Source organism: Pollachius pollachius, assembly GCF_949987615.1.
Source record: "Pollachius pollachius genome assembly, chromosome: 13".
NCBI lineage: Eukaryota > Metazoa > Chordata > Actinopteri > Gadiformes > Gadidae > Pollachius > Pollachius pollachius.
The window spans coordinates 3767654-3795153 of NC_136946.1; the positions used below are offsets into that span (position 1 = coordinate 3767654).

General features: G+C 50.5%; 2 protein-coding genes across 4 annotated transcripts in view; both read left to right on the plus strand.

The window, feature by feature from the left end:
• The window catches only part of LOC307085091 (exostosin-1b-like), a gene marked incomplete at its 5' end in the record, with an annotated part of 412390 nt that overhangs the window by 269490 nt on the left and 115400 nt on the right, over positions 1-27500 (plus strand). The window lies entirely within an intron of this gene.
• Positions 1-27500, plus strand: part of LOC307084501 (sterile alpha motif domain-containing protein 12-like) — an 88653-nt gene that overhangs the window by 60842 nt on the left and 311 nt on the right. For all 3 annotated transcript variants that reach the window (XM_079748907.1, XM_079748906.1, XM_079748908.1), the window contains exon 5: positions 24003-27500. This exon is cut by the window's right edge and continues 311 nt beyond it. In XM_079748907.1, coding sequence (XP_079605033.1) covers positions 24003-24034 — 32 coding nt within the window. In that variant the 3' untranslated portion in view covers positions 24035-27500. The remainder of the gene's footprint in view (positions 1-24002) is intronic.

Below are 27500 nucleotides of genomic sequence, written 5' to 3' on the forward strand. Positions count from 1 at the left end.
CCCCCGAGTGTCGAGGTGTCTCTGAGCAAGACACCTCACTATAATTGCTCCTGACGAGCTGGCTGTCGCCTTGCATGGCTGACACCGCCGTCGGTGTGTGAATGTGTGCATGAATGGGTGAATGGTCGGCAGTATTGTAAAGTGCTTTGAGTGGCCACTGGTTAAAGGCGCGATGTTAGTGCAGTTCATTTACCATTTACCAATAATGGTGGACATAGACAGAGAAGAGCTCTAAAGGAAGAGGACACAGGATTGACTGGGAGCCATCTCAGAGCTCTGCTCCTCTCTCTCCTCTCCCTCCCTCCCTCCCTCCTCTCCTCTCCCTCAGTCCTCCTCTCCTCTCCTCTCCACTCCGCTCCTCTCCTCTCCTCTCCTCTCCTCTCCTCTCCTCTCCCTCCTCTCCTCACTTTTCCATCCCTCCTGTCATCTCCCTCCCTCCTTCCTCTCCTCTCCTCTCCCTCCCTCCTCCTTGATATGGAGAAGCGGAGTAGAACCAGGGATCAGTTTTCACCGCTCAATGTCAACCTCCTCCTCGCACGTACCTCCAAGTTCACCTTGCCATCAAAACACCATCAATCCATCGGGGTGTTTTAATTTCTCATTATCACCTGTTGAAATTACCATCCATTATTTTGCTAACGCGCCATTTGTCATTCTGTCAGCGGCGCCGATGCAAGCATTGTTCGGCTCGTTTCAGGCAGTGTTCCCTAATTTCCGAAGTTCTTTAAGTTTTATGTGTTTTATATTTATATATTTATATATAGGTATTTTTAGTCCTGACAAATCGGCCCTCACTATTTTACATACAGTAAAAAGTCGAACTAATTTAGCAATTTTACAAATTAGTTCCCGCTTCAATTACCGTTTTTAACCGTCCAATGAAGAGCAAGATTATAAGACTGGCTAATTGACCATGACAACCTTGTGCAAAGGGGTCCTATCAGGCACGTCTGTGGAACGAGGCCTAGGGCTAATTGGACACAGTTTGATATTAATCATGGACCGAGCTGGGAAAGAGATTTGAGTTGGAGGGAGAGATTTCTCCATAGTGCAATGACTCATGGCTCCCATACATACCACAATATAAGCGTGTGTGTGTGTGTGTGTGTGTGTGTGTGTGTGTGTGTGTGTGTGTGTGTGTGTGTTTTGGTGGGTGTGCGCCCGTGTGTGTGTGTGTGTATGCTTGTGCGTGTGCATAGATGTGTATGTGCTCGTGTTAAGCCGGGGGCGATGAAGCATTCAGGGCAGGGGCGTCCAATTCCTTCCACCGATCAATAATTAACTTAGCGATCAATAATTCACCACGAACGTAGACGTGGGCCCCAACCGGGTCCTCTGATTCATTGAGGAGATCCCTGTCCTCTCTCTCTCTCTCTCTCTCTCTCTCTCTCTCTCTCTCTCTCTCTCTCTCTCTCTCTCTCTCTCTCTCTCCCATTCTCTCTATCCCCTTCTCTATCTCTCTCTCTCTCCCTCTCTCTCTCTCTATCCCCTTCTCTCTATCCCCTTCTCTATCTCTCTCTCTCTCTCTCCCTCTCCCTCTCTCTCTCTCTCTATCCCCTTCTCTATCGCTCTCCCTCTCTCTCTCTCTCTCTGTCTATCCCCTTCTCTCTCTCTCTCTCTCTCTCTGCTCCAGAGGGTGGAGCTAATTAAAGTTTATGTACTTGGCGTGAAGTGCCAAAGTGGGATTGTAGAAAATTACATGCACGTGTGTGTGGGTGTGTCTGCGTGTGTGTGAGTGGGAACTTGTATGTGTGTGTGTGTGTGTGTGTGTGTGTGTGCGAACGTGTGTGTGCCAGCATCTTGAAGAGATGATTTTTCCTCCATTCCTGCAGGCTCCTGCTGCTATCTGGATTAATGAGCCTGTGTGTGTGTGTGTGTGTGTGTGTGTGTGTGTGTGTGTGTGTGTGTGTGTGTGTGTGTGTGTGTGTGTTGTGGCTCATTGTAGCGCTTGCATCAGGGAGTCCTTTGATCACAGTGTTCCCTTTGCCCTGCAGAAACCCAATTTTGTGTGCGTCTGTGTGTGTGTGTGTGATGTGTGTGTACACATGTCTCATCCCACGCTGTGTGTGTGTGTTTGTATACTGCCATTGGGTTGTTTGTGTGTGTGTGTGTGTGTGTGTGCGTCTGTGTGTGCGCGAAGAACAAACAGTTCCACCTCAACTTATCAATAATTGCACCACATCCAATATATATACCATCACTTTCCACAGACCCCCCCCCCCCTCCCCTCACCTCCCCACCCATCCACTCGGCCACCCTCCCCCTTTAGATTCCCTCCTTTATCTCACAGCTTCTTTCCCCCCCCATCTCTCTCATTCGCTCATGCTCTCGCTCTCTCTCTCGCTCTCTCTCACTCTCTCTCTCGCTCTCTCTCTCTCTCTCTCTCTCCCTCTCTCCCTCTCTCTCGCTCTCTTGCTCTCTCTCTCTCTCTCTCTCTCTCTCTCTCGCTCGCTCGCTCGCTCGCTCTCTCGCTCTCTCTCTCTCTCTCTCTCTCTCTCTCTCTCTCTCAATCTCTCTCTCTCTCGCACTCGCTCTCTCTCTCGCATTCTGTGTCTCACTACTCATCCATAGTTTGGGGGGGGGTCTGCCCTCCCTCATAGGGGCTCAGCATGTGTGTGTGTGTGTGTACGTGTGCGCTTGAAAGTCATGTTAACCCCCATTAACCCCTGAGGAATACCAACTAGACGCTCCTCCCGTGTTTACTGCACCAACACCGCCTCCTTCCTCCCTGTCCTCCTCTCCCCTCCTCTTCCTCCTCTCCCTCTTTCCTCCCCTCATCTTCAGTCTCTCCCTCTCTCCTCCCCTAGACTTCGTTCTCTCCCTCCCTCCTCTCCCTATTCCTTCCCCTCCTCTCTCTCCCTCTTTCCCCCTTTCAACTCCTCTCTCCCTCTCTCTCTCTCTCTCTCCTCCCCTCCCTCATCTTCCTCACGAGAGATGGCTTTGAAGCTGAGGAGCAGTTCACACACACACGCACGCACACACACACACACACACACACACACACACACACACACACACACACACACAGCCCATAAAGAGAAGGAATAAATGAGGGCACTGTTTATTGTGCGTGCGTGCCGCGTGTGCGCGCGTGCGACCTTGCACTGAGCGTTTGAGATGTGGTGTGGCAGGCAGGCCGACAGGTTATGTATAATTGAAATCGCACGCCCTTCCTTCCTGGGGAGTCCGGCGAACACTTCACACGCGCGGCAGGAGGCCGAACGCCGGCGTTCGGCTGACGTGAACGGCGCCCTCATCACCATCCACCCCCCGGGGGACTGATCTGTCCGTGGCGTTTGATACCGTGATACCCGGTCATCGGTAACGGCGACCAGGAGGACCGGTAAGGAATCAAACGAGGACCTTTAAGGAATCAAACGGTGTCTGTGGTGTTATTATGATCGTGTTTGGGTTGATGTGTTGGGTGTGTGTGTGTCTCTGTTGTGACACGTGGAAACGTTGGTATTTGTCGTAGCGGTAGTAATATCAGTGGTAAAACTTTATAATGTTCAATTTTGAATAATCGTATAATCTTAATGCAGTTACTGCAGCAATAAGCGTTACCTAACATTCATGGCGTTCATGTTAACTAGGGTTACAATGTATACATTATTTAATCGTTTATTAATTAGTTAAATTAATTAATTAAATTAATCCTAGCCAGCTAACCCTAACCCCTACGCTCATTGTGTAGAGAGTAGTGTGTGAATAGCAGTGGTGCTGGTGGCGGTGGTGGTTGTGGTATAAGTGTGGTGGTGGTGGTGGTGGCGGATATAGTGGTGGTGGTGTTAATATACTAGTCCTAACGTCTGTATTTCTGGTGACTTCAGACTGCACGAAGGTTACAGGAAGGTGCGGTCGTCACAGCATAACGTATGAGATGTGTCTGTCCATTGTGCCTACTCTACCTCGATCTACTACAAGTGCTTCATCTAGTCATCGTTCTCTCTCTCTCTCTCTCTCTCTCTCTCTCTCTCTCTCTCTCTCTCTGTCTCTCTCTCTCTCAGTCGCACTGGGTCTACTTGGGGCAGTGTGTGTGTGTGTGTGTACTGTCCGAGTGTAATTCCACATCCTGGTTCTGACAGGGATGCTATCAGACTCTGGCTCTCTAGGAGCTGTCCACACTGGCGGTCCAATTAAAGACTTCCCGCTACTAAAAAATACTGTCAGTGAAACGCACACACACACACACAGACACAACACACACACACACACACACACACACACACACACACACACACACACACACACACACACACACACACACACACGCAATCCACTCAGTGGTTAACAGGAACACAGCTCCGGCGATAGTGGGGGAGACTCACTCACTCACTGCCTCACTCCATTTTTCACTCCCTCCCCTCTCTCCCCCCCCCTCTCCCTCCCTCCCTCCCTCTTGATTGCTTGCTTGCTCCGTGCTGTGTTTCTGATATCCTGGACCTTAATAACACTTAAGAGACTCCTGCTGGGATTACTTTCCCCTGGAGGGGTGCCGGAAGCATGTTTCAGTTTCCAACTCACGGTCGGCTGCTATTGGTCCTCAGTTTAGCCTCCGGTCAAATTTACTGTTAACTACAGTTCTGTAAAAAGTGTGCAGGTATAATTGTGTTCATGCTTGTGCATGTGTGTATTTGCATATTTATGTGTGCGCTCTTGCCAGTGTGTGTGTGTGTGTGTGTGTGCGTGTGTGTGCGTGTGTGTGTGTGTGTGTGCGTGTGTGTGGGTACATATGTTTGTGCATGTTTTTGCCTGAGTCTGTGGGTACATATGTGTGTGTGTTTGTGGCTCCGTGTCTGCCAGTGTGTGTTTGTGTGTGTGTTTGCCTGTCCGCATGTCTCTGTGTTTGTGTATTTAAGTGTGTGTGTCCATCACATGGGCACACACACGCACACACACTCCAGAGTCAGCAGTTCCCAGTGTGATGTTGACGTGTGATTCACACCGCTCCTCTCCTCTCCTCTCCTCTCCTCTCCTCTCCTCTCCTCTCCTCTCTCCTCTCTCCTCTCCTCTCCCATCCTCCCCTGTCCTCCCCCCTCCCCTCCTCTCTCCTCCCCTCCTCTCCTCTCCTCTCCCCTCCTCTTCCGGTCCTCGCCACGGTAACGCAGGCGGTCCTCAGTCAGGTCCTCACTTTGCCCCAGCCAGCCCCTAAACACACCTGATGTGGCCCACTCTCTCATCACTTACTGGGGACACTGGGAAAGAAAGAGCGATGGAGACAGGGGTGACGGACAGGGAGAGAGGGGGGAGAGAGAGAGATAATGGGTGTTAGAAGGTGAGGGAGGGGAGAGAGAGAGAGGGAGGGAGAGAGGAGAACGGAGAGACGTGAGCGTGGAGAGGGAGAGAGAGGGAAAGGGAGAGGGATGAAGAGGAGGGAGCAGGGAGGGAAAATAGAGAGCGAGAGAATGCAAGCGAGAGATTCAGAGTGGGTAAGGAAAGAGGAATGGAGGGAGAAAGCAAGGAAGAAAAGGGAGAAAAATGGGGATGCACGAGCAGAGGGGTGAGGGAAGAACAGGATGTAGACAAGATGGGGGGGAGGGGAGGCAGAGATGGAGAGGAGCTGTTAGGAGAGGAGCTGGGGAGTAGAGGAGGTGGGGAGGAGACAAGATAAAGAAGGCTCAGCACTCGGAGGGCAAACAGTGGTGTGTGTGTGTGTGTGTGTGTGTGTGTGTGTGTGTCTGTGTCTGTGAGTGTGTGAGGAGGGTGGGAGGGAGGGACAGCTGAGACGGAAGAGGTGGGGTGGTATCAGGCGTGTGTTGAGAACAGAATAGAATAACGATAGGGGGATTAGAAACCACTTAAGCTCTGTTTTAGCATGCTCCCTATCACCTCGCTCCTCATTAGTAACCGTCCTCCTGTCCCCCAATCGCATGGCAAGGATTCTAACTCGTAAAAGAGCCTGTTGAATAAAATCAGTGATGCCAAACTCAGATTTCTAAAGATGCACACAAGTGAAACAATTTTATGCCTTTTAATGATTTTAATTGAAAAACATATGCTTGTACAGAAACTGAGCGGCAAACTAGTTTTTTTATTGATCTCACTTAAAGTGAAAGTAAGTTTACAATGTCTGGCGGGCAATAATATTCCGACCACTATCTCATCGTAGAATTGAAACAAATCGTGATACTGAAAATGACCCAGAATTTCTCTTAAAATGATTAGAAGTCCAACGTAAGTGGTAGAGAATTGCTAATCAACGGTACAATATGTGAGACATGTACTGTGCTGAATCTTAACAGGACTATGATGTGTCATCATAGATTAAGGGAAACATGCCAAGTCGACATACTGACTCCTCTGACACAATGCTACCACATTGTACATCCTACTCCTGAAACCCCTTCCCGGCTGCAGCGTTTTTCAGAGTATCCAGGGTTGCCAGATATGAAACAAATTGGCCCACAAACACAGCGTGCTGCAGTTGTAGAGGCAGGCAAACGAACTGGATCGACTGAGATTGTTCTAGATTCCAGACAACCTGAAAAGCCTCGTCCTCTTTGAAAACAAACAAAGAGGCTGAAACACGGGTAAATCTCGGAGTCAAAAAACGGAGACAGCTTAGAGCCCGGAAGGATCTTAAGACCGATGCCTCGCGAGCTGTTTGCAGACAATAAATAAATTGTACAACAATTGCGCTTCTCTCAAAATTGAATGTTGCACTCGCTGGTCTTGCGCTTGTGGATTTGGACTGTGGTTCCCATTTTCAGTGTTCTATGTCAATGCTACAGATCGTTAGCCTCATAGCATAATTGCCTAAGTCATATTTTGGCCAAATTGTGATTTCTAACCTAACTACTCTCCTAATGCTGCTGATTCACTTTGCCTCATTGGCAAAGTCATTAAGTCATTTGATTTAGGCATTTTTTACACTAAATACAAGATGAAACTTAGAATATGACTTTGGAAATCATGCTATGAGGCTGATGATAGTGTACCTCCGTAGTAAAGTAACAAAAGACACATATGCATCTTTAAAGGGCAGCAGTAGCTCAGGAGGTAGAGCAGATTCTTCTTCTGACTTCTAATCAGAAGGTTGCTAGTTCAATCCCTGCTCCGCCTAGCGTCAAGTGTCGAGGTGTCCCTGAGCGATTCACCTCACCCTGACTGCTCCTGACGAGCTGGCTGTCGCCTTGCATGGTCGCCGTGTGAATGAATGGTTTAAAGTGAAATGGTTAGTAATGGTTGAATTGTTGTAAGTCTCTTTGGATAAAATGGATCATCGTCTGCTAAACACACTAAATGTAGAAAGTATACATGTTTGTATCATCTTTTTGTGACTTCACCGACATGACAATAAAGGCAGAGAGGGGAATGCATCGAAACACTGTCAGGAATCAAACTGAAATCGCTGCCAGACTCATCGCCCACACGTTGTCAGAGATTGAACTGATTTTACACTCCCCCTGGCATCGTTGATATCCTCATGTGGCGTTACATATACATGTACCATATGCTCATTAAATCAATATATATATATATATATATATATATATATATATATATATATATATATAGCTCTCAAGTTCCAAGAAAAAAGCCAGCATGCCGCCACCACAATAGGCATCAGAACATGTTGGCATCAGAACATGTTGCACGGAAGTAATGAATGTTCCACGTGTGTGTGTGTGTGTGTGTGTGCGTGTGCGTGTGCGTGTGCGTGTGTGTGTGTGTCGGAACCGCAGCTGTCAAATCTACGCCTCCTTCGTCATCCTTGGGCAGTTCGGTGTCTGATGAAGACGACTGCAATCCTTTCGCTTCCTGTCTCTCCCTTTTGTTACTGGCCTGTCAAGCACCTTCCCTTCCTCCCTTCACCCACCACCTTTTCCCTCCACTCTCCTCGCTCCTACAAATTAAGGGCGCGTGTTCATCCATCAATCAAATGAGGAGCGGTGGAGCCGAGACGATGGAGTGGAGTTGTGGATAATAGAGCTGGAATAGACGCAGTCATCACCATCACTCAGAATCATTCATGTACGATTCCACCGGAGAGTGTCAACGTTAGTTTGTAGCTAGGTTAGCCGTCGTAGGAGTCCTTGTAGAGATCATCATTCATATGCCCTCTCAATGCCAGCATCAAAGTTAATTAGTAGCTTTGTTATTATACTTTGCACCCAGTTTGTAGCATATTATGCTAGTTTGTAGCTCATCTGGCTAGGTTAGCCAGTGTAGGGCTAGTAGAGATCATCATTCATATGCCCTGTCACTGCTAGCATCAAAGTTAATTAGTAGCTTTGTTATTATACTTTGCACCCAGTTTGTAGCATATTATGCTAGTTTGTAGCTCATCTGGCTAGGTTAGCCAGTGTAGGGCTAGTAGAGATCATCATTCATATGTCCTGTCACTGCCTCGCATCAAAGTTAATTTGTAGCTTTATTCTTATAGCTTGCACCCAGTTTTGTAGCATATTATGCTACTTTTAGCTAATCAGGTTCACGTGTCGTTTTTTAGCTGTAAGAACATTTGTTAGTGGCCAATTATGCTGATGTAGATAGTTTGTTACAAATTAGCCCTTTCCAGGTTAAGATTAAAAAAATACTCTATTTTCTGCAAATTGTGCTAGTTTAGCCACTTTATAGCTCTGTTCTACAGGAAACCACTGTCCTCTGGTCTGTGGTTTCCCCTAGCTAGCTACCGGCGGCGTGTGTTTCTTTGCTGTCAGCGTGCTGTGTCAGATGGTTAGCTGTTTGCTAGCGTCGCTGTTAGCAGGGGTTCCCGGTGATCCATGAAGACAAACTCATTTCCTCTCTCCTGCCGCTAATGAAGAGTGAAACCTCCTTGTGCTGAGCGCCCGCAGGCCTCAAGCTCATCACTGTTTCCGCTCTGTATACGCCAAGAGCAGGACAAGCACATACTGCTGAAGTGCCTCTCTCTCGCTTTCTCTGTCTTGCTCTCTCTCTTTCTCTCTCTCTCTCTCTCTGTCCCTCTGTCTCTTTCTCTCTCTCTCTCTCTGTCTCTCTCTCTTTTCTCTCTCTCAGTATCTATCTCTTTCCTCTCTCTCTCTCTCTCTCTCTCTCTCTCTCTCTCTCTCTCTCTCTCTCTCTCTCTCTCTCTCTCTCTCTCTCAGTATCTATCTCTTTTCTCTCTCTCTCTCTCAGTATCTATCTCTTTTCTCTCTCTCTCTCAGTATCTATCTCTTTTCTCTCTCTCTCTCTCTCTCTCTCAGTATCTATCTCTTTTCTCTCTCTCTCGCTCTCTCTCTCTCAGTATCTCTCTCTCTCTCAGTATCTCTCTCTATCTCTCTCTGTCATTAACTCTCTGTCATTGTCTAATGTCACTATTTCTCTGTGTCACACTGGTCCTCTGTGTATGACTGATTACGCATTTAAACATCAAGGCAAATGTTGTCGTCTTGCTGTCTTTGATGCAATTCCTCATGGCTCACAGTCATGTAGACCGTGAAGACACACACACACACACACACACAGACACACACACACACACACACACACACACACACACACCACAATACCGGTACAGGTCATTGAGTTGCACACAAGTCATATGCAAACAATCTCTGTGATATCAAAACAAAGAAACATTTAAAGAGAAGCTCCTTGTTAATTTCTGCCGCTCTTAGATTCCATGTGTTGTGAATGCTGTTGCTAAGCTACCTATTTTGCGCTCGGGCGATGTTAAGCAATACCGTCGCTACCGTGCCAACAACGCCACTTTCATTGAAGTTGAGTAGAATTGGATGCGAGGGTGAGGGGAAGTAAAAGATGCTACGGTTTTCCACTTAGTTGTTTGTTTGTGTGTTAGCGTTAGGCGTAGCTTATAGTCTTTATCTCCACTTCAACAAAACCCGCCTTACTGTAAATAACTAAATAATTCAGAGGGCTTGTCTCCAACCTGTTTGGAGAGGCAGATGGGTGACGGTTTACTACGGCGTGTCAGACTAAATGTCGCCTCATTTTTCACTTTAATGCACACAACAGATTTTACATTGCAAAGATTATTATCAGTTATGAGCAGGCGGCAACCATATGGCCACACGCTGAGCCAAAATAATAATCCAATCAAACAATGAACGCTTTGTGTAAACAACATAGCGGCTAATCTTCTCTAAATGGATGAGTCACATCGCAGCCTCATGGTTATATAACTTTATATTCATATATAATTACACACACACATTTTTATGTACATCAGGATACACCATAATTAACATAATTCAAACTCATTCTCTTGGGGGAGCTTTAAAATTAACTTCCAACTCCTCCTCCTCCTCCCTCTCGCGAATCACTTCTCTCGCTCCTGATTGGCCGAGACAGAATGTTGGCACAAGCACCGTCGTCCAATCCAAGCGGCAGCAGCTTGCCATGCGATGACTCAGCGCTAAGTGGGCGTTGGCGACAGGTGAAGACGAGCTTTAATAGCCGCTTGACACTTAGTCAGAAGCGGCAGTTGGGAGTTTAACCGGTAAGCACTTGAGTGCGATTGGGTTTAAAATTACCAGTACTTTCACATGAAAGACTCCCCCTCTCCCACCTCCTTCCTCCTTCCCTCCCTGCATCTCCGCGTTTTAAAGTCGGCTTTTTTAAGTCTTCAATGGAGCAGTCGTCATTGCGTTTGCCTCGAAAGTTTTCCCATCAATTATGCTAGGCGGCCAATTTAGCCCTCATTCCGCGACCTTTTCACCTGTAAGTGGACTACTTACCTACTTACTGCCTTGATAGCTGTGCTCCTCTATCCACTAACAGGGCCTCAAGGCTAATACCTCCACAATCACACACTGATGCTGGTTGGTCAGTTGTCACGTACCTTGATCAAGGACAACAACATGGCTGATGTTTATTCCGGAATGAGCCAAGGATTGAACCGGCAACCCTTCTCGTTGGCCCTGGTGACCTTCTGAGTTCCTGCTGGCCTGTCTGGTTAAATGTAATTGTAGTGCGAAATGGAAATTCCATGTTTATATAACGTACTACTTGACGTACCACTCGGAGCGCTTTGGTTCTCTGGTCTAATAATGAAGCTGGGTGACAGGGAGGTCGGACCGATTGATTGGTGGACACATAGATGGCTGACAGATTGATGAATAGATTAATCGGCATGTGGCTCAGGAGGGAGAGGGTGTTGGCTGGTAAACCGGAAGGTTGCGAGTTCAAGTTCCTCCGCGTGTCGAGGCGTCCCTGAGCGAGACGCCTCACCCTGACTGCTCCCGACGAGCCGGCTGTCGCCTTGCGTGGCTGACTCCGCCGTCTGCGTGTGACTGTGCGCATGAATGGATGAATGTAAGGCAGAATTGTAAAGCGCTTTGAGTGGCCACTTGTTAGATAAGTCCTGTATAAATTCAGTCCATTTATGCACAAATAATAGCCTGGTTTGAGGACGTTTGATTGTGTGTCTTTGTGTGTGAAGCAGGTCCCAGGTCAAACACATTAAACTGAAAGATTCTTGAGATACAATGTGCATGTATAGGTTTGATGTTAATATATATGTTAATATACATGGCATCCTTGTAAGGACACCCACACAAACACATCATACATGCAGACAGATGCACATGCTCCTCAGGGCAGTGTGCACATAGAAGTAAATACACATAGTTTGTATTACTTCTATCACACACAGACACACACACACACACACACACACACTATCTTCGTTCTCCCGCGCCCTCGCGCCGGGACATGGTGGCTTATGGGTAATGAATGCGTAGGGCTCCAGTACCCCTCGCTGGGGTTACACAATCCCCCCCAGGAGAGGTCCGCCCCCCAAATACCCCTCCCCCGCCCCCAATACCTCCCACACACACGGCGGTTAAGATCGTGTTTCGCCTGCGTCTCTTTTAAAACCACAAACCCAACGCCGACTCTACCCCCCCCCCCCCCCCACGCAGTCCCACACACCGCCCACCCCCCCCCCCCCCCCCCCCCCCCCCCCCCCGCTAACGTGATACCCCTTTATTTACCTCTGCGGTCCCGTCCCCCCCGCTGGGCGTGGGGTTTAGCACGCTTAGGGCGGAGTGGGGGCGGGACTCAAGGTCGAACTGCCCGTCATGCGGTCGGCGTGGCAACGGGTCCCGTCGCGTTCGGCGGCGGTGTGGTCGGCGTCTGATGCCCACCCGGAAGGCGCGACGGTTCTGTTATCTTCCCACCACTCGCCCGAATACAAATCGCTCCGGTGGTTTAACTGAAAGGTTGGGTGGGGTGTCTGCGGACTCCGACATCACACCGATGTTTATTGTACGTCGCCTTGGATGAAAGTGTCTGCTAACTGACCTGAATGTCAGTGCAAGTGACTCCAACCTCACCGAATGTGCAACAAAGGCCAAGTATGGGTGTAGGTGTAGTGTTTGTGGCCATGGTGTCTCCCAGCCAAAAGAGATGTCTTTTAGATGTCCCCAGTCTACCTGTACATTTCCTAGAGCGACATGCCCCTCCCCCCTGCCTCCTTCTTAATGACATGTTAATGACATGTTAATGACACATTAGATGTTAGCATAATCGCATAATCGCGCCGGCTCAATTAGTCAAGAACATTTCCCCTTTTTCCATTTCTATTTTGTGCTCTACCTTTTATAGCCCTGAACTTATGCTTTTTGAACAATATTCTCTCAATATTGTACCGGCATAATTCAATGTTTGGCACTGTTATTATGCGCACTGTTGCAATGATTACGTTTTACACGGCCGTGTGTTCGACAGCATTTTCGCTCTAGCACGTAGATCATTAAAACAGCAAAAATAAAATAAGTGATTTTTTTGAGTTTCTTCCATGTGTGCTATTTTTGTATCACAGTCATCAGGTAATTATCTCCAGAGTGAACACGGTAGTACCCCCCCCCCCACCCCCAATGGACAGCCAATCCGGCGGATTTACTGTCCACAATATAGGAAGCATTACGCTCAGGGTCTGTGCAGATTGTGCTTCTCAAGGAAGCTCATTCACTCGAATGAATCCAGAAGCTGGGGAGCTCATAACAGCAACGTTAAACACACACACGCACACACACACGCACAGTCAGGCACACACACAGGCACACACACAGACACAAACACACACACGCACACACACGCACAGTGCTCACACACACAGTGCTCAAAGATAAAACACACACTTTGTTGTGTTGTATTGTGTTTGTTAACTCATAAAAGCGATTCTGTAGTACACTCAAGCTCATTGGACTATAGTACTGTTGCATACGCCTGGGAGATGGTCTGCAGGTTCTGCAGGTTTCATCCGTTCTGATAATGAAACCAACGTGGAGCTGGGGCAGGTGAGAGACGATGCTGCAGAACGTTTCTCCCTGAGGGTTTAGTGTCTGAGAGGCAGTGAGAGAGGGAGAGGCCTCTCATCACCGCGGAGGTGTGAGGTCATCACTGTCCAACAGACCCTCTTCCTCCTCCCCTCCTATCCGCCTCCTCCTCATGCATGTCGACTCATCATCTTCCTCCTCCTCCTCCTCCTCCTCACGCATGTCGACTCAACACCTTCCTCCTAGCCTCCTCCCCTCCTATCCTCCTCCTCCTCACGCGTGTCGACTTATCTCCTTCCTCCTAGCCTCCTCCTCCTGGGGAATTGTTTTTTCCCCTGATCCCCTGGGACCGATGGTACCCCTCAAACCAGCACCTGCTGGAACGCGGCCCCCACTCTACTCTGGTGTCTCTCTCTACGCTTCTGTCTCTCAACCTGTATACCCTCTGTTATCTGTTCTCTCATATCTCCTCTTGCATCTCTTCTCTTCCACCCCTGCTCCTTCATATCTACGCCTCTCCTCCTGCTTGTGTCTCTGCTCTTGTATCTCTCCCCTCCTCCCCCTTTTCCTCCTCTCCTCTCCCCTTGCCTCCTTCCTCGTCTGTCACCCCTCCTCCCCTCTCTCTCCCCCCCCTATCTCTCCCCTGCCCTACCTCCTCCTCTCCCCTCCCCTCCCATCTCTCCTCCTCCCCTCTCCTCCTCTCCCCTCCCCTCTCTGTATCTCCTCTCCCCTCTCCCCTCCCCTCCCATCTCTCCTCCCCTCCCCTCCCCTCTCTCTCCCCTCCCCTCCCATCTCTCCTCCTCCCCTCTCCTCCTCTCCCCTCCCCTCTCTGTATCTCCTCTCCCCTCTCTCTCCCCTCTCCTCTCTCTCTCCTCTGTATCTCTGACTCTGTTTGTATCCCGGCCCGTGCGTCGGATCAGTTGACTTTGAGCGCGGGGCCCCTCCACAGAGCGTCTGATTGGCTGACGCCCGGCCCCTCCACAGAGCCTTTGATTGGCTGACGCGGCGCGGTGAGGGGGGGCCCGTCATGGGCCGGTTGAGCCTCGAGTGCGGGCGCCTGAGGGCCTTCAGCGGGCTCTCCTGGAGGGGTGATGATGGAAGACGCCTGGATTCCCTCCCCCCTCCTCAGAGGGAGCCGGGGGGGGAGCAGTGGGGGGGATGTAGCCGCGGCGCTGAGGAGGCTAATCAGCCTAGCATGGGGGTGCTACGGGCGAGGCTAATTGGCGTTGGTGTTAGTGCCGGTGTGAAGGCTGGCAGAGTTCTTCCTCACCCCCGCGCCCTGCTCCTCGCCGGGGTGTTGTTAAGGGAGGAGGAGGGGAGGGGGGGTGGAGGGAGGAGGGAGGGAGGTGGAGGAAGAGGTGACATTTAACAACTGGGAGTGGAAGATTAAAAAAAAGGGAGGCAAGGAGAGCGAATGCCGAGAGAGAGAGAGAGAGAGAGAGAGAGAGAGACTCAATAAATAGGGAGGCACGGGAGAGAAAGGAAGATGGCTGAGAGAGATGGAGAGTTAATAGACAGAGAGAGGGATGGAAGGAGGGTGAGGGATAGAGAGAAAGCAGGATAAAGAGGGGGAGAATGAAAGGAAGGAAGAGGGATGGAGGGAGGAGAACTACAGGAATGGATGATCGACGCAGAGAGAGAGGGAGATGACACGGTTATTCTGTAGAAGCAGTGAAGGGAGCTGGTATGCTACAGCTAAATAAATGATGGGAGGGTCTATTTTAAGATGAGATGTAAATGCAGTAATCCCGCCAGCCGTGGCTGCCAGGAGACAACAGCGAAGTGTCTACTGGGGATACATCACCAGCGTCTACATCTACCGCTCTGTGGCTCTCTCCCTGTATCACCTCTCTGGGAGCCTCTCTCTCCTGCCCTCGTCCTTTATCTCCCTCACTATAGCCCTTTGTCTCTTCTCTATCCCCTGTATCTCCTCTTCATCCCTCACTCTCCCTCTCCCTCTCTCTATCTCCCTCACTCCAGTCCTTGATTTCTCCTTCGCTCTCGGAAAGAAAATAACTCAACGAAAAATGCGTTGACGTTGCCAAAGCAAGTTTGAAATGAAAGGTACAATTAAAGATGTACTAAAAATAAGTAAAAAGTCACTGTGTAACTGTGTTGTATTGCAAACAATATTATAAATAAGTGTGTCAAATGTATTTGAAATACTAACAGGAAAAGGATGTCTATGGAGGTTATGTATGGATGGATTTACATCCAGAAAACTTGATATTGCAGTTAATTAAAGTTTGCCTGCAAGGGAGAACTTCCTAAAGGGATAAGTATGTACGTAATATATAAATACATCTATGTATTTTTGTATTTTCATTCTTTCTTATTACATATGAATTTAAAGCCTCCTTCTCTCTATCGTTATATTAATCCTCAATCCTGTCTCCTTTCCTTTCTCTCTCTCTCTCATTCTCCATATCCTTCTGCGTTATCGCTCCCTGTCTCTCTCTCCTTCCTCCCCCTTTATCTTGCTCCCTCCCTCTCCTATTCATTCCCTCTCTTCCTTTGTAGCTCTCCTCCTCTCCCCCTTTCTGTCGTTCGTCCTCTTCTCTCCAACTCTAGTCATGCTTTTCTCTCTCTCCTTCTTACCCTCCCCGCTCTCTCTCCCAAGCTCTCTCTCTCTCCCTCGCTCTCTCTCCCTCTGTCCGATGCCGTGCTCCTCCACCCCGACACCTCTATCTACTCCCCATCTCTCCCTCTCGTCTCCCTGCCTCCCTCTCCTGTTCCTCCTCTTATCCTCCTCCTCTCCTCTCTCCTTTTCATATGGTAAACTCCTCTGTCCCTCCGCTCCGCCAAACGTTTAGAGAGTTTTGCTTATCTCAGAGGCTCTCTCTCTCTGTCTCTCTGTCTCGTTCACTGTCTCTCTCTCTCCTTGCGCTCTCTCATTCTCTCTCTCTCTCTTTCTCTCTCTCTCTCTCTCTCTCTCTCTCTGCCTCTCTCTCGCTCTCTTTCTCTATCTGCCTCTCGCTCTCTCTGCCTCTCTCTCTCTCTCTCTCCCCCCCCCCCCTCTCTCTCTCTCTCTCTCTCTCCCCCCCCCCCTCTCTCTCTCTCTCTCTCTCTCTCTCTCTCTCTCTCTCTCTCTTTCTCTCTCGCTCTCGTACAGGGAGTTCTTTTGTAGTAAACAATACCGGGCCCTTTGAACCGGACTGGGGCCTCCATGGCGGCTGTGGGCGGTGTGGGCGGCACTCAGCGCTGACACACCATGGCCCGACAGATCATGGTGTGTGTGTGTGTGTGTGTGTGTGTGTGTGTGTGTGTGTGTGTGTGTGTGTGTGTGTGTGTGTGTGTGTGTGTAGGGGGGGAGGAGGGGGGAGGTTCCCCTTGCGGGAACGGGGGGAGTAAACAAATCGCTGTGATGTGAGAAAAGCTCCGGCTTATAATAAATTAAACGGTCTCAGGGTCCGCACACCGCCCCCCCCACCTCCACCCTATACCCTCCGTGGACCAGTGCCACGCCTCAGAGTGGGGGGGACGGACGAAGGGGGACGTTTTTCCCAGGGGGGAGGTCGGTGGTTTGCTGCCAGGGACCCCCCCCACCCCCCCAGTGTGCTTGTGTGTGTGTGTGTGTGTGTGTGTGTGTGTGTGTGTGTGTGTGTGTGTGTGTGCCCTCGATGGGCGCTCCGGCCCTCAGGTATTCGTCACGTTGGGAGAGGAGGCTAGCTCTCGCTCTCTCCTGTGTTTCTGGGCCTCGCTCGGCCTCTGTTTGACTCGCTCTCCCCTGTGTTTCTGGGCCTCGCTCGGCCGCTGTTTGACTCGCTCTCCCCTGTGTTTCTGGGCCTCGCTCGGCCGCTGTTTGACTCGCTCTCTCCTGTGTTTCTGGGCCTCGCTCGGCCGCTGTTTGACTCGCTCTCCCCTGTGTTTCTGGGCCTCGCTCGGCCCATGTATGACTCGCTCTCTCCTGTCTTTCTGGGCCTCGCTCGGCCCATGTATGACTCGCTCTCTCCTGTCTTTCTGGGCCTCGCTCGGCCCATGTATGACTCGCTCTCGCTTGTGTTTCTGTAGCAGACCGCAAGAGCTAACGAGAGTTAGCATAAGTTAGCAATACTTGGCAAGGAGGTAGCAAGAGTTAGCGGCAGTGAGGAGGAGCTAACAAGAGTGAGCATAAGTTAGCAGTACTTAGCGAGGAGTTAGCAAGAGTTAGCGGAGGTTAGCGGAAGTGAGCAATCGTTTCGCAGGACTTGATGTGAATGGGTGCTCCAGCCATACAGACAATGTCTCAGCGTTTAAGAGCCCATTGAGAGCCCGGTGTGTCCCCCCCCTCTAAAGCCATCCATACCATAACGCCAGGCCGCGCTGAGCGACAGCCCCATTCGGCGCGCTGAACTCGATTAGTGTTTTGTTATGCAGATGGGCCGCCGAACGTATGGCCCCGTACCCACGGCCCTGACGACGGCATGCATCAGCGCTGGGAGCGAGACCCATTCAGCACGGGAGCGTCGCGAGGGAATATCAAGTGGTCCGGCCTCGGCGCTCCGAGACACTTGAGCCACTGTGGAGGTTGGCAACGCCGCGAGGCCGCATCCAGCGGAAGACTGACGGAATGAGCAGTGGTGGGGATTCTGGGGAACGGGTTTTGGTGCAGGAGGAGTCTGCGTTGATAGTATATATATCGAAAACTAAACTAATAGTGGAAACTTAGCGATTTCACTAGTTAGCACTTCGTTTTGGTTTTATCCAACACTTTGATGCTGGAACTCAAACGCACACACACATGCACACGTGCGCGCACAGACGTAGACACACACACACACACACACACACACGGACACACACATACATACACATACACTGGCCAGCACCCTACACATTCACTCGCTCAGTCACACACCCTTCCACACACAAGCTCGCACACATGCACACTCACACACTCGCTCATTCACTAGTGTGTGTGTGTGTGTGTGTGTGTGTGTGTGTGTGTGTGTGTGTTTGTGTGATTGATGTGCAGTTCTGTATTTTGCTTGCATCAGCTGGAGAAGGTCTGGAGGCGGCGGAGGTTGGGGGTGAGGAGGGGTGAGGAGGGGTGAGGAGGGGTGAGGAGGAAGGGGAGGGATCCGGGGTGACATGGACCCCCGCGGCCCCCTCTGCAGAGCGGCCCCCCGCTGGGGTGCTAACGGAAGCAGAAACAGGAAGTGTGTGTGTGTGTGTGTGTGTGTGTGCATGTGTGTGAGAGTGTGTGTGTGTGTGCGTGTGTGTGAAAGCGTGTGCACGTGTGTGAGAGTCTGAGTCGGCCAGAGTGTATTAACTTCAGGGTCTTTGTGTGTGTGTGTGTGTGTGTGTGCGTGTGTGTGCGTGTGGAAGCATTTTACGTGTGTGTGGGCCTATTTCTGTGTTTTCGTTGTGTGCGCGTGGCTCGCCGTGTTTACGCGACAACCGAGGAAGGCCCCCGGTAGAAGCCCGCAGGAGCGTGTCACACAACCAGGGGTTCAGCGAGCTACGCTAATCAGCTGTGTCAGGCGCGGTCACACCACGCGTCGCCTTGATAAACAGCGCGGTGCCGGCTTCGTTTAGCCGCAGCGTGGGGGCTGGAGGGAGGGAGGGAGGGGAGAGGACTGTATGGATGCACACCGATAGCAAGAGAGAAGTGTTTACTGTAGTGCCATCTGTGAGACCTGGTAACGAGGCTGTAACGAGGAGGATGCTGCACTGCATGTTTGGGGTCGAGACACCCTGATGAAGCTGGCGTGGAACGGTTTGGGGACCCCTGCACTAGAGTACAGTAGAACCCTGGGTCACTAGTGTGGTGCAGGGTTCTGGTGTGTTGTAGTTCAAGGTTCTAGTCTACTCTAGTGTAGGGGTCTACTCTACTCTAATGCAGGGTTCTAGTGTGGGTTCTAGTGTACTCTAATGCAGGGTTCTAGTGTGGGTTCTAGTCTACTCTGGTGCAGGGTTCTAGTGTGGGTTCTAGTCTACTCTGGCGCAGGGTTCTAGTGTACTCTAATGCAGGATTCTAGTGTGGTTTTTAGTCTACTCTGGCGCAGGGTTCTAGTGTACTCTAGGTCAGGGTTCTAGTCTTCTCTATTGCTCTAGTGCCCTAGAGTCGACTAGAACCCGCAGTACCCTGAGAACGACTCCTCTCTCCGCATAACGCACACGTTCTCGCCCGACCTCAATGCGTCGGCCTCGGGTGAGAGAGGACAACTTCCTGCCGGCGGTTGGTGGCGCTGAATCCAGGGCAGGAAGAGGAGGCAGCTGGCTCAGCTACCGGCAGCGGAGCGGGATGACCTCGTTAAAAACAGAAGACTATTTTGAACAAGTCGCCTTGAGCCCTTTCTGTGAGAGCCGCAAACGATCATCCGCACGCAGTCACGGGCTGCGGCTGTACTCTGGGTGAAGGGTGGAACTTGTCTGAGGACTGGGAGGAATGGGCAGGGTGGTGAAGAGGTCTGGGGGTCCACAGCCTACCTGTAGGCCTCCTACGGCAAGATGCTTCCTAACACCTACCTGTAGGCCTCCTACGGCAAGATGCTTCCTAACACCTAGCTGTAGGCCTCCTACGGCAAGATGCTTCCTAACACCTACCTGTAGGCCTCCTACGGCAAGATGCTCTCTAACACCTACCTGTAGGCCTCCTACGACAAGATGCTTCCTAACAACTAGCTGTAGGCCTCCTACGGCAAGATGCTTCCTAACACCTAGCTGTAGGCCTCCTACGGCAAGATGCTTCCTAACACCTAGCTGTAGGCCTCCTACGGCAAGATGCTTCCTAACACCTAGCTGTAAGCCTCCTATGGCAAGATGCTTCCTAACACCTAGCTGTAGGCCTCCTACGGCAAGATGCTTCCTAACACCTAGCTGCTCTTTAAACCGGCTATCTCCAAGATTTCCGTTTCGTTCTCTTTGGTGACACAAACGGTGTCGCCACCTTAACAAAGTTTGTAACATTCATTGTACTGAAAATGCAAAGGCTTTCCTCAGACCGTAGGCTCAATCACCTCGGTTACCTCAATAGGAAATCTACAGGGACTAAATAGACAAAAACCTGAAAACCTTTGAGATTGCCTCTTCATCTGAACTCGCTGTCGGCTACTCTGGATATAAAAGTGCTAAACAACCAAACAGAAATAGTGAGATGAAAACACGCTTTTTGTGATCCAAAAGAAAACATACATCATACATCTTTCATGATCCTCTCATGGCAGGACGTACTCCTGCTCTATCTGGTATCGCAAGCTTCAGCGCGTCCTCCTCTAACCTCACACTAGACAGCGCACGAGGGAAGCATCTTACATTAACGGGTGAAAAGGCGTACATTTTAGAGAGACTTTTTGAACTGAATGATTCATTTCCTCGTCCTCTTCCTTGAGCACTATAGACGCTAAATCACCTTAAAATCACGCTCTAAACGCTAACATAAATGTCCCCACTGGCTCACGGCTCCGTCGATTTGGCACGGTAGCATTAGCGAGGGCTAAATGGGTTTTTGATTGGTGCGAGGGCTAGCTGGCGCGCTACACTCAACGGGCGCGGGTTAACTGATAAATGGGTTGTTGTTGTTCTTTAGGAGATTGGGGGATCGGTGTGAGTAGTAAATGACCAGCCACGTGTTTTTGAAAACATTGTCTTCGAGTGCCTCGGGTATTGGCAGTTAATGTGTCGTTTTCAACCGCTCGCACAACTGTTCATGTTCACACACACACAGACGCATGCGCGCGCACACACACACACACACACACATTCAATCACATTCCTCCATACACACAAACGCACCCATTCACTTTAAATTGCTTCGGATAGAAGCACCCGGTGAATAACTGAATAAAATAAATACAGAAATGAGTCTTTCAATAGCCAGAGAATTCTCGTCTGTGCTACGAATGCTACGATCGAGGACATTGCTTACATGCTAACCTTGAGCTAAATCCCGCCAAAAAACCCCGCTGAAACACAACAACCCCCGCGCCCGCTCCTCTTTGTCGAGTTCCCTCGTCAAGCCCGGCAGTGGGAATCCATCCCGGATATTTTCTCTTACAACATTCAGAAACTAATTTCCACCTCGGCAGAGCCTGAGTGGCTCTCAGATTCGCTCCTGTCTGGGCAGCTCCAGACACCCAGCTGATCTCCCCGGCTCAGCCCTGCTCAGGCACTTCAAAGCTGGGTAGAGAGCCGGGCTGTGTGGGCCCCCGCCTCACCCTCTCCTGGGTGTGAGTGGGTGCACGGTGCCGGGTTGGGGGATGTTGATGCATGTCCTGATTTAATACACCAGGCCGGCAGGGGGAGGGAGGGAAGGGGAGAAAAAAGAGAGGGAGGGGGGGCGATGGACGATTCACAACTCTTAGGAAATAATTATCTTCTTATGGCTCTGTGGTTGTTGCACAGGATTAGTTGTTAACCAACATACGTACACAAAACACACCACACCATACCACACGTACAAACACACACATACACAATAAGCGGTAAATATAGAGCCGCATAGAGGGTGTAAATCACTGTGTGTCAAATACACAAACACAAGCAGATGCCAACACACAAACACTCAAGTGATCACTTTTATTTTCCTTCCGGAAGGAAAAAAAAAACACAAACACGTAACCATACACACGCACACAAACGTTTCCGGATTCCTTGTCATACGTGCGTTTGCACACACACTCAAGAACCACAGACACACACACACACGAATACACACACACACACACACACACACACACACACACACACACACACACACCAGCGTGTTTAATTTGGGCCTGCGGCAGATTAGAGTTATTATGCACCAACAATAGACATCAAAAGTAATTTCCAAAGTGATTTCCCTTTTCTCAGCTGTCCTTGAAGACTGAGGCGCTCTCTCTCTCCGTTTTGATCTCGATCTCTCTCTCTCTCTCTCTGTCTCTCTCTCTGTGTGTCTCTCCGTTTTGATCTCTCTGTCTCTCTCTCTCTCTCTTTCCCTCTCTCTCTTTTTTTCTCTCTCTCTCCCTTTGTCTCTTTCGTATGGTATGAGGGTGTTGATGGTAGTTTATGACATGCAGCTGCTTACCGTTTTCCCCCGTGACTTTCACAGCAGCAGCAATAACATCTCTAAACTGTGTGTGTGTGTGTGTGTGTGTGTTTGTGTTGATGTATGACCTTGTCTGACAATCCAAAATGCCCTTGGAATCAGACAAGCAGAGGTTGACAGGTCTGTCTGTGTGTGTGTGTGCGCCTGGGCGCGTGTGTGTATCAGTTCATGCGGGTGTGAAGAAATCTTTTTGCTCTAAATATCTTCCCTCACACTCCTTCTCCTCTCCTCTCCTCTCCTCTTTTCCATCTTCTCCCCTCTCCTCTCCTCTCCTCTCATCATCTCTCCTCTCCTTTCCTCATCTCTCCTTTCCTCATCTCTCCTCCTCTCCTCCCCTCTCCTCTCTTAACCTATCCCATCCTATTTCTTTCTCCCCTACCCTATTCTCTCTCTCCATCTCCCCCTTTCTTACCAACTCCTCCTCCTCCCTCTCTCCTCTCCTCCTCTCCTCTCATCATCTCTCCTCTCCTATCCTCATCTCTCCTTTCCTCATCTCTCCTTTCCTCCCCTCTCCTCTCTTAACCTATCCCATCCTCTTTCATTCTCCCCTCCCCTATTCTCTCTCCATCTCCCCCTTTCTTCTCACCTCCTGTCTCCCTCTCTCCTCCTCCTCCTCTCCTGGTCTTCCGAGTGCAGGCTCAGAAATTGGGAACGTAGGGAATCTCTGGAATGTTCTGACAGCCCATCAAGGCGGTGGGAGACTAATGAATTTCAGTTGTGTGATCCCTGCTCGCTGATACAGCATTGTTCCAAGCTCGCACTCCGCAGGCTGTGTGTGTTTGTGTGCGTGTGTGTGTGTCTGTGTGTGTGTGTGTGTGTGTATCTCAGTGTCCGTGTGTGCGTGTTTGTGTTTGGGTCGATGAGTGTGTTGCCCTCTCCCTGGTGATGCCCACCATTTTGTAATTATGTCTCACCTCCTTGTAGCCCTTCTCCCCCTCTTTTATCCTCCCTTATCTCCCCCCCCTCCCCTTCTCCTCCTCCCCCCCTCCCCTTCTCCTCCTCCCTGGTCCATCTCTATGCCGTTCTGTTCGCCTTGTTATCTTGGCCCTGTCTCTTTTGCTTTCTCTCTCTGTCTCTCTCTTTGTCTCTCTCTCTGTCTCTCTCTCTCTCTCTCTCTGTCTCTTTCTCTCCTCTCTCCTCTCACGTCTCTCTCCTTTCTCGTTCTTTTTCTCTATCTCTTCTCTCTCCCTATCCCTCTTCTCTCTCCTTTCTCTCTTTCTCTTGTCTCTCATTCTCTCTCTCTCTCTCACTCTCTCTCTCTCTCTCTCTCTCTCTCTCTCTCTCTCTCTCGCTTCCTCTCTCAGCTCTTTGATCTCAACTTATAATTTCCTCTTCCCGCCGTGGCTTTGCCTGCTTGGCTCATTTTGAACTTGACATACGCACACTTACACAGCGCACACATCAACACACACACGCACACAGACACACAAACACACGCATACTTTTAAGCACATCTTTTCCTCCGATGTACATCATTCTTTCATCCCTTTTTACACAAAAACACACGGCGTGAAAAGAAACACACCAGTTTCTTTTCACGTCTCTCTCTCTCTCTCTCTCTCTCTCTCTCTATCTCTCTCCCCCCCTTTCATATGTTTCTCTGCATAATTCTTATTGTCGCCTCTTGTCAATATTAATGTTCTTGTACTGTCTCTCCTCACTCCTTCTCCCCTCCCCCTACTCTCTCTCTCTCTCTCTCTCTCTCTCTCACTCCTCACCCCTTCTCTCTCTCTCTCTCTCTCTCTCTCTCTCTCTCTCTCTCTCTCTCTCTCTCTCTCTCTCTGCAGCCTCTCTGGAGTGTGCTCCGTCCTCGCCGTAGCGTCGTCCCGCAGCGAAGGGATTCCGCCATGTTCTCCATCTCCTCTTCCTCCTCCATGGGGGGCTCCTCAGCCCAGGACCCCCCCCCTGCTCCCACCACCCACCTCCAGCCCCGCCCTCTTAGCTCAACACACCAACCGGCCCCTCTCTCCTCCACACCTACCAATCAGAGCTAGGCTCTCAATCCAACGCTCCAATCAGAGCCCTTCTCTCAACCAAACACCAACCCACCGACCGGAACGCCGCCGTCAACCAACCCAACCTGATCTCCTGCCTCAACCCCACCGACCAATCGCATCCACCCTCACCCCACAAGAACTCATTACAACCTTTCTCTCAACCAAACCGAATCACCCAATCACAAACCGGCTCTCTGCCGGAACCCACCAATCGGTGGATCTCCGCCTCGAATCCCGACACCATGACCAGCTCCAGTCCTCATCTGGGGGGGGGGGGGGGGGTCTCAACGCTCACCACCCTCCCACCCCCCGTACCACCCCCCCACCCGATCATCTCCAAGTGAGCAGCAACCTGTCCCACGTCGCCATGACAACTAATCTCCCCCCCCCCATTGGAATGACACCAGTACTTTTATGTTCAAACTGACATTAACGTTCTTCACGCCCTTAATGCTCCAAAATAACTTAATTTTTAGGCTTTTTCTCTCTCTCTCTCTCTCTGTCTCTCTCTCTCTTCCTACCCCTAACTATGGTCACCCCTTCACTCTCCCTCTCTCTCACCCTCTCTATCCCTCTCCTCACCCCTTTCTCTCTCTCTCCCTCTCCCTTGTCTGTCTCTGTGTCTCACTTCTCTCTCTGTCTCTCTCTCTCTTCCTCCCTCCCACCATTATTACCAGAGAACCACCCCCCCCCCCCCCAAAAAGACACATTACAGGAATCAACAGTGGAACAGAGAGACAGACAGAGACAGAGAGAGCGAGAGAGAGAGAGCGTTGTTCTCTCGGTCGGACTTCAGAAATATTAAATGGTTTCCCTCCACAGTGGACGACCCCTTTGTTCGAGCCGCGGTCGCGACTCAACAGAAAAGGGAAACGGCGTTTGTCTTTAATAACTAATGTGAAATGAGACGCCGGTAATCCGTACAAATCCGGCGTCGAGCTCGAGCTCTCTGAGCGACAGACCGCCATCTCTCACGCGGAGCCGCGGGGTATTAGCGCATTAGCGTATTAGCGCTGTTACCGTGTCTAGAGCGGCTGTCCTCCCAATGAACCAACCACGGGGCCCCGCTTTTACACTTTTTCGGTTTTTACACTCGTACTTAAGCATCGGCAACATGAGGAGCGTGTTCATATCCCCCAGCACCACCAACATCATGTGCGCCACCACCACCACCACCGCCGCCGCCGCCGCCCGCCAGGAGTGACAGCGTTCTGACAGCACACTGGCAGGGCGCGATGTTGTACACATCCGAATGTGTTCCGTCTCTCTCCGCGTTCTTCGTTCCCCTGTTTCACCTCGTTTTCTCTCTCTCTCTCTGTCGTGCTGTCACACACACTAGCTAGCGCTCTCTCTCTCGCTCTCCCCCCTCCAACCCCCCTTCCCGCTAAAACACGCACCACTTCAGTACACTCGCGTTCAAACATTCATCTTGTGCGTCTTTTCGCCGTGATGTGTTGTGTGCGGAGTCTCTTTCTTGTGTTTTTAATGAGGCAACAGGAAACGCACTGTTTGTTTGTTTGTTTGTTTGTTTGTTTGTTTGTTTGTTTGTTTGTTTGTTTCGGAGGAACGTACCGATTGGAGGCTGTGCTGGGGGGATTCGTGACAGCAGACCTGGCAACCCAATCGAACACACACTCCCTCCTGAGTTGGTGTCGATGTGAACTGAACGTGTCTCGCTCTAAAGACGCTCTCTTTCCTGACATTAAAGGAACGAGGCGCCGTGGCGACGGGGTCCCTCGGTGACCCTGAGTAGACTTAAAAAGAGACTTGAGAAGTGACTTTAGAAGAGACTTATGAAGGGACTTTGTAAAGACTGTCGGATCGTGGAGCGACGAGGGAAACCCCAGAAGGAGCCGGGGAGTTGAACTAACAACCACGTCGTTGGGATTGTGATTAAAGAGGACGGTGTAACATGGGGGGGGAGTCACAAAACGCTCTTCATCTGTGATCGTATCCTTTGTCTCCCTCACCCTCCCCCTCTGTCTCTCCCTCCCCTCCCCTCTCTCCCTCTCATGTCTTTCTCCGTCGCTATCTCCCTCCTCAGAGCTCTTTGCGTCGCTGCAAACTATTCTCAGAGCCGGGGAGAGATATGGCGTACGCCGTACGACACGCACACACACACACACACACACACACACACACACACACACACACACACACACACACACACACACACACACACACACACACACACACACACACACACACACACGGACACGCACACCGACACGCACAACCAAAACACACACAGAAACATAGACACACACACACAGACACACACACAGACACACACACGGACACGCTCACACTCTATCTAATCTCAGACGAACAAACTGAAACCCTTACTATGTATTTAAGCGATGGCCGTCTACTGTTAATAAATCAATGTATTATAAATGTATTATAAGTGTACTATAGGCATTCTAACTCACTGAAAAGCACATCAGCAACAACGGCAGACGCCCACACACACTGCGACTGCGATCCCTTACACACCGACAAATAGTGGTTGTATAGTTGTTGCATACATCCTTTCAGACCGCCTGTGGCTCTGTATTACCTCTCACTAGTAACACACACACACACACCAATGAACCGGTAGTATACACAGGCAAATATACACACACACACACACACACACCAGTAGACCAGTAGTATAAGCAGCCAGCACACACACCAGCTTGCACGCACACCTGTACGCACAAAGACCTCTTCAAAACCCAATTAGCACCCAGGTGCAGCGCCATGAGCGTCGCCACGGTAACGCCTCCCCCCTCCTCTTCCTCTTCCTCCTGTGATGGAAGTTGGACGATCGGTTGCTGGACATCGGGGGGATGGGGGTGGGAGGGGGCGGGGGAAACAAAATGGCCGCCACGCTCAGAGGAGGTGGGCGGAACCCAGGGGAGGTTCCACCGTCTCCATGGAGACGCCGGGCCACCATCTCCAGGGTGACCACACATGGGTCAGCGTGACACGATTGCATTCTGTACCCTGGGCTTCCACCCGGGTGTTGAGCTAGTCCCGGTAGTGGGCTAATGGGCCGTAGAGCTGGGAGCTGATTGGATAGTATCGATCAAGACCTACAGGATATGGAGGGGTCCCCCGGGGGGAGGAGTGTAGAGGCCCTGTGTGTGTGTGTGTGTGTGTGTGTGTGTGTGTGTGTGTGTGTGAGACTGGGTTTGTGTTCTTGTTTTGCTATTCAGGGGACATTTGACCGTAAGCTGTGTGTGTGTGTGTGTGCGTGTGACCGTGTGCGTGCACGTGTGTGTCAGTGTGTTTGTGTGTGTG